The following is a 16,448-nucleotide window of genomic DNA, read 5'->3' as shown; positions in this document are numbered from 1 at the left end:
TATACAGTCAAATTTCTGTTTCAAAGTAATTTAGCACAGTTTCTGTCTTTGTAATTATACCACCAACTAGAATCATATATAGGTTAATTTGATTTATGGTACTATATAGTTTTGGACATTATTTTTTAAACACTGTAATTTTATAATATTAATATGATTCCCAAATCAAATTTACATAATATGGTGTATTCAAAAAAGTCTGTTCCTATCCCCCTTAATTTTCTCCCTTCTTCATAGGTGACTTTAAAAAATGCTTAAACTTTCCATTGTTTTGTTTTATATAAGCAAATACGTATATATACATTTATATCTGCCCCCTTAGATAAGTGAAACATATTATACACATTTTTCTTTACCTTTTAAAAAATATAGCAATATATCTTGTGGAGATCATTCCACAGTACTACAGTAGTCCCTTCTTATCAACTTGGGGGATACGTTCCAAGACCCTCAGTAGATGCCTGAAACTGAAGATAGTACCAACCCCCTACATATACTATGTTTTATCCTATACATATGTACCTATGATAAAGTTTAATTTATAAACTAGGCACAGTAAAAAATTAACAACAATAACTCACAATAAAATAGCACAACCGTAATATGCCAGCATAATTACTCTGGCACTTTGGGGCCATTATTAAGTAAAACAAGGATTCCTTAAACACAAGCACTGTGATACCTCAACATCCAGTCTGATGGCCAAGATGGATACTAAGTGACTAATAGGTAGATAGCATCTACAGCATGGATCTGCTGGACAAAGGGAGATTTCATCATGTTATTCACAATGGCACACAACTGAAAGCTTAGAAATTATTTATTTCTGGAATTTTCTATTTAATGTTTTTAGACCATGGTTGACCATGGCTAACTGAAACCTTGGAAAGTCAAACCTTGGATAAAGTGGATGGGACTATTGTATAAAAATGGTAGTCATTTTCCTCTTCTAACCAAAGGATAGTACACCATATGTGGAGGTAGTTTAGAGCTTTTCAAACCACTAGTGGAATGATCAGTGTTTTTTTTCCTTTTCCTTTACAATCTGTCACAGACCAGTGCTTTTGCTAAATACAATAAAAATAAATTACTAGAAAACATGAAATAAAAAAACCATAGATATAAAAAATACAAGTCCATATTCTTTATTATTATTTTCAGACCTAAATTTGCATTCCAAGAAGAAATTGAGTTACTATTACAATTGTAAGGATACTACTAGCTTCTTGTCTTTCTTTGCCAATGAGCAGACTATATAGTTTCAGTTACCTCTTTCCTAGATGGCACAGGTTAAGAAAATGTGTTGAGTAACTCATGCAAGACACTGCTTCAACCTTAATCTAATCTAGTGTTCAAGACTCATGGCAGAATGTCATATGTATTCTGATTAAACTGGGAATCAACCACAATTCAAAGGTGAGGTATTTAATGTATCATAAGTAACTCATATCTCTTTTTGAATGTTCCCTCAGAAAAATTTCTAAGTACTTCTTATAAAAATTCTAAATGAAAAAACATAAGAAAACAGTGATTCCGAAAATTTCAATATAGAAAGTGCTTAGTAGTGAGTCATGATTGTGCCACCGTACTTCAGCTTGGGCAACAGAGTAAGACTCTGTCTAAAAAAAAACCCAAAACCAAATGAACAAAAAACTGTATTTTATTTGGGATGATTTTGGTGGGAGAAGACAGTTATAGTTACCCAGGACATTTCTTCATGTTTACACTCAACATTATTAGACCTTAAAAGTAGATTTTTAAATACTGACACTAACTTTTTAAAAAAAACTCCAAAATCTACATAAAAGATTCCAAATCTATGCAGAAGAACAGAGAAAAGTGCTTTCAACGCAAATATTCCTTTCAAATGATTTGTCTGATGGAAATCAACTGCAAGTTATTAAATACAACCAGACTCTTTAATGTCACTAAAATATTCATAATAATTCTTAAACTTTAGGCCTTCATGTAGAAATAAAAAAAAAAAAGAGAGAGAGAGAGAATTACACGAATCCTTTCAAAGTGTTTTACTTCTCTTATGATAGAGGATGTTTACGATTTTTTTTTGCATTGAAACTTCATTGCCAATTATCAGTCTTTAACAAGAGCGCTAAATATCAAAAACAGTGATAACTGTTCATTTGCTATTGTGAAGTTGGCAGAATAAGACTATCAAATCATCTACTTATTTCAGATTAGTTATGAAAAATAGTTTAAAGAAAAAAAAAAACTTGCTCAACAGGTTAATATGAGACCAGAGTCTCATATAAAACTAATATAAAAGCAGTCATAAGATTGGAGGCCTTATTTAATCACACTTTGTAAGGGATCGAGCCCTTATTTATGCAAATATTTTTCAAATGGATATTACCCTTCTCCCCCCACCAAATTACAAATAGTAATTTCAAATCAAAAGAAAGCCAAGAAAAAGTAACATTGAGATATTTAAAGAGGAAACTGTGAATGAGGACAACTGTGGCCCATCTTAAATTCTCCAGAATTTAAGAAATTCTCCTTCTGTGTACTGATAAAGAAAAACAGAATTACATCTTTTCTTTAAAGCTGTCCAGGATTATCCATCAAAATTAATCCCTTGGTTTTTTTGATACTCCTATGTTTTCCTTTTACTTTTTGTCATTGCACTAAGTATGTCTGGAATTATGATAATTTATTTAGTCTACTTCCTCCTTTGGATGAAAAGGTCTTAAAGAGACTGTATCTTAATTATTAAATCCCCTTTTAAAGCACATGGAATATAGGGCCTTGCAGGAAACAGATTCACCATGAAGGAAGAATGCCATCATGATCATTTTATCTGTATTATGTTGCTTTTTTTTTTTTTTTTTAAATTATACTTTAAGTTCTAGGATACATGTGCATAGCATGCAGGTTTGTTACATATGTATACTTGTGCCATGTTGGTGTGCTGCACCCATCAACTCGTCAGCACCCATCAATTCATCATTTATATCAGGTATAACTCCCAATGCAATCCCTCCCCCATCCCCCCTCCCCATGATAGGCCCCAGTGTGTGATGTTCCCCTTCCCGAGTCCAAGTGATCTCATTGTTCAGTTCCCACCTATGAGTGAGAACATGCAGTGTTTGGTTTTCTCTTCTTGTGATAGTTTGCTAAGAATGGTGGTTTCCAGCTGCATCCACGTCCCTACAAAGGACGCAAACTCATCCTTTTTTATGGCTGCATAGTATTCCATGGTGTATATGTGCCACATTTTCTTAATCCAGTCTGTCACAGATGGACATTTGGGTTGATTCCAAGTCTTTGCTATTGTGAATAGTGCCACAATAAACATACGTGTGCATGTGTCTTTATAGCAGCATGATTTATAAATGTTGCTTTTATAAAAATGCTATTCACTTATTTAATTTGCCTTGCCTTGTCATCATGACAAAATGTAAGGAAATTAAAATCTACTTCTTTTCAATTCCTACCTATGTACATACAAACGTAATCATTTATTTGATAAAAAGCAATCTGCTTATATGTTTCTTCATAAAACTGTATGAACTAATTTATAAGCTAAACCTTGTATCTGTAAGAAGGAAGGAAGGTCTGTCTACCTCTAAGAATGAAGAAATTTAAAACGGAAAACCCCTCATCACTAGCATTCTGTTTTAATAAGATACAAGAAATTTCAAGTACACAAATCCATTGTTATTTTGGAAAGTATTCTCTGAATATAGTAAGTGTTTTAAAGAAAATTCCCCACTTGTTATGTAGCCTGTCTGAGCACTCAATTCCTATTGCAAAATGAATAATAGTAACTGCCTCACAGGGCTATTGTGTAAATTAAGTGGGAGCATATACGAAAGGTACCTAGCACCAGGGCTAGCACAGTGAGACAGTTTAGAAATAGAACTACTATTCCCCTGGTTATTTAGAGGGTGATTAAAGGCAAGTGATTACTTTAGGAAGGCTATAATGATTAACATTTATTTAGTGAAACCATTTCCCTGCCTACCCTTCCATCATTGTCATTAAAATAAGAACACATTTCCTGCTGGAAGTCTTCTCAAACTAATACAGTACATACTGAATTACAATAACTCAACACATGCAACATGCAGTATACAAGGTTACATATGCGAAAGTGCTTTTGGAAACAGCAAACTGCCATGGCAATGTCAATTATTAGTATTGTATGTTCATGTTATGTTTGTATTTCATTTTGTTAGTAATTTAAAATATAAGTCCTGTATACCTTATTTAAAATGTATGTTCACATGCTTTATTACACTGTAAGCTCTTTCAGAAGCATGATATTTAACATAACTTTGCTAGCTTCACAGCATCTGGTTCAGGAACACATTTCACAAGCACTCCAATAATCAAATTCATGAACAATTTTGAAGTGCTATAAGGTCTATTTATATGAAAAACAATACATACAAATATCATTGCCTTGAATGCTTTGTGCAAAAAAGTAGAGCACAGACAAAATTAAATACGGATGAAATGATATAGTTAATATTTTTCTTACTGAGCCTATATAAGCTTTAATTAGACAGAAAAATAACAAATATACTTGAAAAGGATATCAGTTCATTCTATAAACTTTAAGTGTAGTGCATAAACAGAAAATGCTATAACTTGCATTTACCTGTTTTTTAGAAGAGCTGTGAGACTCTCGGAATTCAGTTGCTGCATTAAGGCCTCTCTCAGCGTTGGAAGCATGGACAGTACTGTAATACAAAAAATAAAATAAAAAAGGTCACAAGTGATATGACTGCCCTCATTAAGAAATACACATTGTTTTAGGCTATATGATAGGGCTAGCAACTAGAAAGAGTCAGAAGGGAAAGTCAGGGCTAGACAATTCAAATTATTATTATTATTATAAAAATATTATATCGTAACAAATCATTTATCTGCTAATGTAATTTAACAAAATTATATAAACATTACAATCACAGCAACACAAACATGTACACACAGAAGAAAGAATAGAAAGAATTATTCTCAGATTTTAACAGTGGTGGTCTTTGAGCTATGGATTATGAACAATTCCTTTTTTCTTTTCTATACTCTTCAAATTTTTTACAATGTGTTTACTTCTGATATAATGACAATGATCAAAAACATTTTTATATTCAGCTATACTTTTGGCTTCATTTTTTATTTCTAATTTTAGAAAAAGTTTATTTATTAAATAATACAAAGCAATAAACATTTATTATAACCTAGAGAAAAGCATACTGGGTTAGGAACTAAGAGTTGCTGAGTTTTAGTTTGTCAGTGGGTATTATTTGTTACTGTTTATAGTAAATGTTTACTGTTTGTAACACTACAAAGCAATAAATATTTATTATAACATAGATAAAAGTACACTAGGTTAGAAACTAAGAGTTGCTGAGTTTTAGTTTTAGTTTTGTCAGTGGCTGCTGTTTATTGTTTGTTACTCCCAGGAATAATGTGAAGATGAAATGAGACTAGCAATCTATGGGAAAAAAACTTCATGTGATTTTTAGGAGTTTATTTGTGGCTCTACATGTGGAATAAGAAATGTAGGAGAATAAGAATCTGTCATGGGATCAGAGAAAAAAAAAGAAATGGAGAAATACACACATAAAAATGTAAAATGAGTTTCTAAATCCTAAATAAGTAATGATAACAAAATGAAAAACTAAGAAGACCACCACATTCCTTCTTTTTTTTTTGAGACAGAATCTCACACTGTCACCCAGGCTGTAGTGCAGTGGTGCAATCATGGCTCACTGCAGCCTTGACCTCCTGGGCTCAAGCAATCCTCCTGCCTCAGACTCCCGAGTAGCTAGGACTAGAGGCGTGGGCCTCCATGTCCAGTTAATTTAAAAAAATTTTTGTGCAGATGAGGTCTCACTATGTTGCCCAAGCTTGTCTTGAACTCCTGGGCTCAAGCATTCCTCCCATCTGGGCCTCCCAAAGTGCTGGGATTACAGGTGTGAGCCACCACACCTGGCTATGAACACCGCATTCTAAAAGCGAAAACTTCTTAGGTAAGAAAACTAGTTATATTTACCCCAAAGCACTCACTTTTTTTCTAGTATATCAATTACGTCTTATCCAAAAGAATAGAAATTTGATCATATTATTTGTAACCCCATTATCAATGTTCATGTTATGCATTGTACAAAAAAATGCAGAACGTGCAGAGAGCTAATTTGGAAAGTTTTCATTGAACCTATATTTTGGCTCGTAGAGATCAAATATTTTACTTTTAATTGCCTATAGTCAGCTATTTGTTCATCTTAGGGTTGCGTCATGGAAATGTGTGACCCCTATCTTTTGTTGGAGGAGCATAGTTAATTGATAACCCCAGCTGCCACTCCTCTGGATCCATTACCATGTTTGCACTGCTCCCAGCCAATGACACTGCTTGGATGGGGACACTAAAGCAGGCCCATTTCTGCAGGTCTCCTCTACCAGAAACTGTGGCTTGCAGACTCCTCATTGGTCTCCCAACACTTTCTTAGAACTGTGCTGTAGTCTGAGACTCTTCTTGCCTAATCTTTCTTCCTTCCTTGTCTTTTTCCCTGCGCAAGTGTCAGACCTGCACCGTGGCCTAAACGCTTCGCTTGCCTTCTTCTGCCTCCCTTACTCTTTATTCTTTACAGGCATTTCTACTAGTAGATCTCTGGGACATCTAATCCCATCCTAGCATCTGCTTCCCAGGGGACCCAAATGGACACAAGGGTCCATGTCAAACTGAGATGTATTTTAAGACCCCAGCAGCTACATTTTACTTTTCTTTTTGAGATGGAGTTTCTCATTCTTGTTGCCCAGGCTGGAGTGCAATGGCATGATCTTGGCTCACCACAACTTCCACCTAGTGGGTTCAAGCGATTCTCCTGCCTCGGCCTCCCAAGTAGCTGGGATTACAGGCATGCGCCACCACGCCCGGCTAATTTTGTATTTTTAGTGGAGTCGGGGTTTCTCCATGTTGGTCAGGCTGGTCTCAAATTCCTAACCTCAGGTGATCCACCAGCCTCGGCCTCCCAAAGTGCTGGGATTACAGGTGTGAGCCACTGCGCCTGGCCCATTTTACTATTTTTTGAAAATTCAAATAATAACCAGAAATGGACCATTCTCTAAAAATTCATTAAAATGTCCTAGGCAGTGCCAATATATTGAAGGGTGAATGTCAATTTAAATAATTTCATAATTTTTAAGAAGTTATTATTTACCGAGTATTTATTATACATCAAGCACTTTATAGGCATTACCTCATCAAGGCCTCACAAAACATTTTTGAAGTGGCTTTTACAATATTCATTTTACTCTCAGAATTGTTATGTATAGTATTTATGATTACTATTTGCTTTGCAGAATGAAGGTATTTTTCTGAGTATTACTACTTCAAATACTAAAAATCATACTCTAGTTGTAATTTTGAATGTGCCTCTTACTCTTCTTAGTCTCAGCCTCAAGTAAAATGAGGTAAGTAAACTAATAATAGAGGCCTTTAATGCTAAAAAATTTCTACTTTTAAAATTAGATAAGGAGAATGTACCTTTATAAATTCTTTCTAAATTAATTGTTCTTGAAAGAATGTTAGAGAAATGAATAAGCTTTAAACAATAAAAAAGAAAAACAGGCTTTGCACGGATTTGAGAACTAGTTCTTCAACAGTTATGCCAGTTAGAACACACTATATGGGCAGGTTGATTTTGTGACGCATTCACCCAGGACTATGTTTCTAGCTGTGGAGGTTAAATTATTGCCATTAATTAACATTGCCTGAGTGTATACTACTGTAGCCGACTCACAGGTCTATTGTTGCCTACTGTAAATTTAATAAATGTAATGACTCTTTCCTATGGCCCATATGCCTAGTGGGATCAAGCCTACTTCTGCAGCCTTGTTTCCTATCACTGCCATTTTCATTCTGCTCTAGCTACATGGCCTTTTTGCTGTGTCCTGAAAATACCAAGCTTGTTCCCGCCTCAAGCATTTTGCATGGCTCCCTCCATTGTAACATTTGGTTTCTGCTCAAATGTTACCTCAAAGAAACCTGACTGTACCGATCCCCCGTCTTATAGAACTTCTCAGTCCTCACACGGCTTTACGGTCCACCTGGCAGCCATCACTGCCTAAAGTTACTTATTTGTTGTTTATCATCTTTTCCTCTCCCTAGAATATAAACTCCAAACGTCAGGGGCTTTTTGTTGTTGTTGCTCACTTCCTGCTTCCCCAGGCCTGGATACAAGCATTTGCTAAATGATTTTAGTATTTGCTAAATAAAATGAATGAACTGATTTTTAAAATTCATATTAAAATGATGTAATTCAGTTAAATCATTCAAATAATTGCTACATTTATCATCCTCTCTTTGCCTTTTCCTCTAAATTTGATCCTGGTGATATGCAAATTAATATAAACCACCAAACAACTTTACACATGTATAAATATTTCTCTGTCTTACCTGTCATATTGCAAGTCCTCTGGTTACTTTCAAAATGATACTGTCGTCGCGCTTGGGCAATGTATTCTGCAGCCTCCCTTTCCTGTATTTCTCTGATTTTCTTCTGCCCGTATTTCCCCAGAATATATACTCCTACAATAATTAAAAAAAGTACTATATTAATTAGAGTACCAAAAATTCTACACAACATTTTTAACCTACTTTATCCAATTATAAGTTTTACATTAGTGGATACCTAAAATTACAACATTTTAAAACCTAAATAAAGAATTGTGTAAGACTGGCCCGAAGAAAAGGAAATCAGCATTTTTACAGTCAATGACAGAGGAAATGATGGGCACATAAGGACTAGGTTTGAAGAAGGGAAAGGAATTAAATCTAAAAAGTCTGGCAGTACCTTTACTAGTAGACTAGAGATATTCTAAATGTCCAGCAATGGAGAATTGTTTAAATAAATGATAGTCTAGTCATACAATGAAATCTTATGCAGGTATTAAAAACCACATTGCTAAATAAGTAATGAGTCAAGGAAATATCCACGTTACATTGTTAGTTGATAAAATAAGATCCCAGAAGTTTTTACTTTTTTTGACAGAAACACATACAAAAAAATAGGTGAGTTTTAATTTCTAAAATATAATAAACAATGATCATTGCTGAATGGTGGGATAATAGGTCATTTTGTCCTCTATATTTTCTTCAATTAACACAAAATACATTTTAAAAATATAAGAAAATTTTTAAAAGGAACAATGAAAGAAAGGTAGTTAAGTCAGGTAGAAGTCTATTTATCCATCCATGTGTTAGAAAAATCTCTTTGAGATAAGGACAGGAAATATAACTCATCTAAAAATCAGTAACTTGGTTGGAAAAAAAAGGGGAAAGAGGGTACAGAAACTCCTAAATTGTAACACCACAGGATAAGAATATAGGTGGTGTCATGCGGCCTGTAATTTAACAGATTTCAGCATAGGCAGTATGATTTAAGAGTGTACATTTTGGTCTATATCTGAGGGGCAGTCAGTTTTCCTAGCTGGGAATGTGAACATTCCAGAGTGGTTAGTTAGCCACACTTGATCAAAAGCCACATTCCAAGGCTTAAGCTCTTCAACTAGCTTTTATCACCGATTAACACCAAATATCTTTTAATTAGCATAATGAGTATCAGGAATGGATTTTCATAGATTAAATTAATGGTTTTCAAGATACTGGACTAGCTAAAACAGTTTAGTCGTATTCATATGAACTAGAATATACGAATCCAGCAAGTCCTTCACCTTTGCCTGAGATCCTTAGTTGCTAGTTCAAAGGATTCTTAGTCAAGTGAGTTAACCAGGTAGCCAACCGAATCCTACAGCTAGAATACTGTTGCATTTTCTTCAGGTAGATCTTGTATAAGCAGTTCTGTGGTAGCATGAAACAAGGACAGAACACTGGGACTTCAACAAGCTTACAGAACAGGTTGTGCTAGCTTTTCATCTCTGTTTGCCAGTAGATGTTTTTAAGTGTGCCAGAACTTGGCTTCATTATAACCTGAGAGCAAGGTTGTAAGTAATGCTCACCTACCTCCCACTGCTTGTGACCTCCGGTATCTACTAAAAATAACCTAAGAATTGTGCATGACCTAAGTAATTAGATTTGGTTTGTCACAGGTAGAAAGTGAACTGCAAAGCAGATACATATCCTGAATTATTTTCACTAATACAGGTGTTATAGGTGAACTGATAAGATATTACATATTCTTAAAAATATAGTTCAGTAAAAGGGTATGTGCTAAAAACAATTAGAACTACAGTATGATTGTTGTTGCTGTATTTATATGCAAATTAATGTATTATAACCAAGCTTAAAGAAGAAATGAGAGTTCATATTAAGTGCCTTCATGGCTACCTTTCCTGTACTCCATTCTAAAGAAACTGATGATAGTGCGACAATACCAACAAAGGAAACTGACTTATATTTCACAAAGTTACTCTATGACAGGCAACTCTGACATAAGAGATCTGAAGGAATTGTTAGTATCTTATTTGCACAACAGCTTACTGAAAGTTACATGTAAAATGATTATTTCTCAAAGTATACTGTAAAATCAAACACTAAGATGACACTTTTTCCACAGGTAAGAATTTTTTTCTTCAATAATAGTAAATTTGATTGGTGTGTTTTTCTGGGGAGAAGGTCCACTGCTTTAATCAGAGTCTCAACAAATCTGATAATTTTTTTTAGGAACTGTTATTTAACACATTTCAGCATAGGCAGTATGATATAAGTGTGTACATTTTGGTCTATATATGAGGGGAAGTCAGTTTTCCTGTGTGAAATTTTCCTGAACGTGAAATGAGAATGTGAACATTATAGACTGGTTAGTTAGCCACACTTTGATATTCTAACTAAACTAAAAAAGAAAATGAATTGTTATGGGTTGAATTGTGTTAACCCCCAAATTCATATGTTGAAGTCCCAACACGTCAGAATGTGACCTTATTTGGAAACAGAATCTTTACAGTGGTAATCAAGTTAAAATGAGGTCATTAGATGGGTCCTAATTCAACAAGACTGTTGTCCTTATAAAAGGAAACTTGGACATCGACAATTGCAGAGGGAAGACGAAGCAAAAACAGAGGAGATGACCATCCATGAGTCATGGTGAGAGGGTTAGAATAGATCTTTCCCTTATACTCTGCAGAAGGAACCAATCCTGATCTTAGACTTCTAAACTTCAGGATTGTAAGATAATAAATTTCGGTTGCTTAAGCCACCCATTTTGTGGTACTTTGAAATCAGGCTACAATCACACAATCCATTATTTTTCTTGAGTTTAGCACTGAACTAAGTTCTTACACAAGGTCTAATTCACCTAGGCTCATAAATTCTGATTTTGTCAGATTTGTCCCCCTAGAAAAATAAGAATGAGAACAGGTAATTCATTAGCTAAAACATGGAGCTCATGACTATCTACATACTTGACTGGCAGTCTAGCCTGGAAAAGAGGAGATATGGAGGGCTCTGGTATCAAATAGTTAGTGACTTTTGAGAAACTCCCTTCTCCCCTCTGTGTCTAAATTTCTTCATTCATAAAATGAAAGACTGGGATTATATGAGCTTTAATGTTTCTTTTGTAGCTATGATTTTACATATTAACAATCAAAATATTTACTAAATACCTTAAAAAACAAATGTCAAATGCTTTGAGTTTTCCTTTAATAACATTACTAGTAAAATAAGACTTCTAGTCTTTCCACAATTCAGTTGTTTTAAAACCATCTCGTAGTATTCTCTTTCTGGATGAAAATCCCTACAATGCAACTATTTCACAAGGGTAATAATTTCAAAAAGAGTTTGAAAATAACCTATTAACATTGTTCCCAATCCAACAGATCACCAAATCCTACTATAGTATTCTGATTCTATTTCAGACATATTTTCTAAATCTTGCCAATTATCTACAACTTCTTTATCAGTGTCTTCACTTAGACCCTAAAAATTAATGCTCTTGAACTGCTTCAATAGTTCCCTAACTCTTCAGTTTCTGGTCACACACCTGTTTAGCCCATCTTATACATGAAAAGTGATTTTTCTAAAACATAAATCTGATTATATCACTCATGCTTTTAGAATCCTTCAACATCTTGCCATCATTTCTTAATGTGGTTTCCCTGTTCCACTTACATCAGAATTACTTGGGACAATTTAAAATGTAGCCTTAAAGGACACTCCTTGAAAATACCCCCAAATGTCTTATTTTGCATGACGCTGCATCCCCAGTACATAAACTCTGACTGGGACTGAGTCAGAATTCAATAAATATTTGTTGAATTAAGGAATTCTTGAACTGCATTCTAAACCTAAAGAATCAGAATCTGGAATAAAGGATCCTACGTTTTATTAAACTCCTTAAGTGAATTTTTTAATCCATACTAAACTCCAGGAAGCACCAATACAAAGGATAATATCCAAATTATGTAGAATGGCTTCATAAGGCCTTTCACAATCTGTACTCTAGTTGCTTTTCCAAGTTAATCTTTTGCCACTTCTCATTTGCACAGCCATAGTGAAATACAGTTTCATTCATAAAAGCGATGTTGTTGAACCTCTTGAAGTCAGGATCTGTCTTATTCCTTTGTATTTCCAGAGTAAAGTACAGTGAGAACAGGCACTTACTCTCATTCAAATGTTTGTTCAATGACAGAATGAATGAATGAATGAATGAATGAATGAAAAATGTGAAGAGGCCAGAGATTACAGGATTTAAGGTATAAATCCAAGTCAATATTCTGAGTTTTTTAGAAACCAGCAAGTCAATAAATATGAATCTGGTTGCTCTCTGTTCTCCAATACTTTTTCCAGTGCAATGGTTCTCAAAGTGTGGCATGGGCACCCCTGGGGTCTTTAAGACCATTTCAGGGGGTCTATAAAATCAAAACTGTTTTTGTAATACTAAAATGTTATTTGCCTTTTTCATTCTCATTCTCTCCCATACTCATACTCTCTCATGAGTATACAGTGGAGTAATTCAGAGGTTACATGCTGTATGATATCACAACTGACAGAATATAGAAAGAGATGAGAATCTAGCTTTCTTCAATTAAGTCAAACATTAAAAAGATTTGCAAAATGTAAAACAATGACACTCATTAATTTTTTGAAAATGTTATTTATGTTAATATGTAATAGGTTTATTTTTAAATGAATTAATATTTAAATTTTCATTTTCATTTTGAATATCATAACTATTAATAGATATAAAATTTAGAAAGCTTTTGAGGGTCCTTAATTTTTCAGAGTATAAAGGATACCTTAGACCAAAAAGTTTGGGAGTCAATTCTTTAGTCTTTTCACAAACTGGTCAAATTATGCCAGGCTCAGTGGCTCAGGCCTGTAATTCCAGCGCTTTAGGAGGCTGAGGCAGGACAACTGCTTGAAGCCTGGAGTTCAAGACCAGTCTGAGCAATGTAGTGAGACCCCCATCTCTACAAAATAATTAAAAATTAGCCAAGCCTGATGGTGGACACCTGTAGTTCTAGCTACTTGGGAGGCTGAGATGAGAGGATCACATGAGTGAGGAAAAGTGTGAAGATGTCAGGCAAATCTTCATAAGGAAGCCTTTCTACTTGCCTTACATTGTAAAGCTAGCAAAGGAGAAATCAAGGCTGTAGTGAGCTATGATCACACCATTGTATTTTAGCTTGGGTAAAGAGCAAGACCCTGTCTGAAAAAAAAACAAAAACAAAAACTGAACACACCCAAACACCCAAAACTGCTCAAATTATACAAACTGGTGTAAACCAATTAGTTACCCATCTAAAATTCGAGGAAACAGAAATTGCTACTTAAGAAGGCCTGCTACTCAAGGTTTTACTTACTCATTTCCCCCTCTATTGAATGGCCAAACTTCTCTAAGCATGCCTGTTGATAGCCTGTCCAGCTTTGCAGCCTGTCAAAATGTGTCTCTTTTTCCATGAAATTCTTCCTGATTTTTCACAACTGTATATGCTACTTGCCAGTGTGATCTGTACAGCATTTTTTCACCTCTCTTGTTTTTCTGTATCTCAATTACATGTATACTTGCTTTTCCTTCCTATCAGACCATAAAGACCATGAAAGCACAGTGATATAATGTGGAAAGAGAACGTGCTTTGGGGTCCAACACACCTGGGTTTGAATTCGTTTCCCTTCACTAATTCTGAGACCTGAGGCAAGTTTCTTAAATTCTTAGGGCTCTTGTTGCCACATTTTTGAATGGGGATAATAAGAACTGCCTTCTTGTCATTCTGCCTAAATAGGAAGAGCTTAGCACAATGCCCAGTGTAAAGTGGGCTCCCAATAAATAGTAGCTGTTACTATTAAAAATCTATAAATCTTGTATTTCCATACATATTACTTTCAGCACTACAGGTACTTGATAAATATTTCTTAAGTCAGATTAATTAAAATCTAACATACTGTAGAACTTTCTCCCTGAAGCAGAAAGAATACGAGGCTCAAACAAATGCCATCCACGGTCATCTACTCTTCCTCTTTTCAGACTGACTCCTTTATTGATATAAAACATTAGGATTATTTTCTCTTTCTGTCCGTCTGAACTTTTCTTTTTTTGCATTCCTCTTATTCTATAACTATGAGGCTCTTGTTAAGACTTTTTTTTTAATTATAAATTTCTTTTAAGTATACTCTTTTGCTTCCCCTGTGATTATTTCTAATTTACCACAAAGTTGTTCCATAAGCTGAAGGAGTATTCCTTCTGAGATTGTTAAAGAGATAATTTTCCTTCCTTCAGTAAAGGCAAAAATACTTTATTTGTATTTCTTCAATCACACATATATTTTTAGCTTTTATAAATAAAATGGACTCGGTAGTCTTAGGATAATTTAAATATACATTAGATACTAGAGAATGAAGATATCAGAAAATACCTTTTATATATAAAGGATTTCTCAAAGATGTTCAAAATTTACATCTGCTTATTATTGATCTGTGATAGTTGTCAGAGGCTGCAAAACACCATCCTTGGCTCAGCAACAAGAACTCTGTTTCAAACTTTCAACCATCACCAAAATCTGAACTATTGATGCTAAAGGTATTGTCAGTTGCAAACTGTTTGGGGAGAAAAGAATACAATCTAATAAGTATTGTTAATTTCAAATTGTTTGGGGAGAACAGAATACAATCTAATACTAAGAGAAAAGCTAACCAAATTCTTTGGGAACCTCTGTTCTTTATTTTAAGTACTTTTGTAAAAACAGCACATAATAAGTGATAAGAATATTTCTCAAAAACTCAAGTTACAACAAATGTCCTCTTTTAAAGTTCCTAGATGTTCTTTTCATATAATTCACAAAGCTTTTTATTCCCTCCTTCAAATACCTGAATATTATCACATGAGCATTGTATGAGGGAAAAGGATCTCAAGATTTTTATCTTATCTGTTTCTAAATCTCCTCTGGGCCAGTGCAACTCAGTTACGTCAGTTAGATTACAATGATCCCAACCTTGAAGATCTTGAGGAAGACTGTGCAATATCCCTCAAGCATTTTTCTTACTGCCACAGTTTGTATTCTAAAATGGCAGAAACAGAGCTAAAATATTGATTTGTTTTTCTTTAATCCATATCTTTCAGTCCTTCAGGACGACTGCGCTGTTTTCAAAAATTCAAATCGACTTTAACCACCACCTAGATTATCATTAAACTCCCTCCCCTAGATTATTAAACTACGGAGAGTTTATTATTATTATTTATTTATTTATCATTTATTATTAAACCACCTCCCCTAGATTATTATTAAACTCCTGAGAAGGGTGAGAGCCATAGTGCCAAGAGTGCCAAGCAGCAATGAAGAATCTCACAGGAAAGCAGAATTTTTTAAAAAAAGTTTCTGTAACAGAAACTTAAATTGTAATGAATTCTCCAAAGGTCCGTGAGAAAAAAGGATAGGTGAGAAACAGAGTTAACAGGCGGTGACAAGGCAAAGGGCACAGAGGCATTTCTTAACTGCAGAGATGGGAGAACCCTTGAGGTTGGCCACCTCCCTTTCCATTCCATGGTTGATCGAATCCCCTCTACAGATCCCAGACTAGGATCGCCCCGGCCTGTTCTTATTTTAGAAAAAGTCACCTCTCCCACTCACTTCTCCCAATGTCCCCTTTCAAGAACGTTGTAACCCACCTCCAAGGACCGTGCCCAGGAAAATGCATTTCTTTTTGTGGCGTTTCAGAAAATTCCATACGGACCTCAGCATCTTTAGGCCCTAGGGGTGTGGGCTGACTATGGGTGAGGGGCTGCTTCACCGGGAAACTGTTTCTTCGTCACCTGGCACAGATGACCAAGCAAGAGCGCCGTCGTTCCGCTCTGCGCTCTCCCGAAATCACAAACGTGGCTTTCCGCAGACTGTCACCGGAGCGGCAAGGGGGCGTGGACTAGAGCAAAGCAGCTGCGCTTTCTGCCTCTACCGCGGCGCAGCCGCCGCCGCTCACTGGTCCGACACGCCCAGGTCCGTTCAGAAATCGCTCCCGAGTGCCTTTCCATTAG

General features: G+C 35.1%; 1 protein-coding gene across 3 annotated transcripts in view; it reads right to left on the bottom strand.

Moving 5' to 3' along the window:
* The window catches only part of PEX3 (peroxisomal biogenesis factor 3), a 44,662-nt gene extending 28,244 nt beyond the window's left edge, over positions 1-16,418 (bottom strand). The window contains exons 1-4 of one of the 3 annotated variants that reach the window (XM_023183767.1): positions 16,086-16,350; positions 14,836-15,016; positions 8,423-8,554; positions 4,622-4,703 (exon numbers count right to left, since the gene is read on the bottom strand). In XM_023183767.1, the coding sequence (XP_023039535.1) occupies positions 4,622-4,703; positions 8,423-8,429 (89 nt within the window). In that variant the 5' untranslated portion in view covers positions 8,430-8,554; positions 14,836-15,016; positions 16,086-16,350. Of the gene's footprint in view, positions 1-4,621; positions 4,704-8,422; positions 8,555-14,835; positions 15,017-16,085 lie in introns of all 3 variants that reach the window. The other 2 variants (XM_023183766.2, XM_023183768.1) reach the window with 2 other exon arrangements.
* Positions 16,419-16,448: the final 30 nt, after the last annotated feature.

This window comes from Piliocolobus tephrosceles, chromosome 5, assembly GCF_002776525.5.
Source record: "Piliocolobus tephrosceles isolate RC106 chromosome 5, ASM277652v3, whole genome shotgun sequence".
Taxonomy (NCBI): domain Eukaryota; kingdom Metazoa; phylum Chordata; class Mammalia; order Primates; family Cercopithecidae; genus Piliocolobus; species Piliocolobus tephrosceles.
This window is presented reverse-complemented; position numbering and strand designations above follow the sequence as displayed.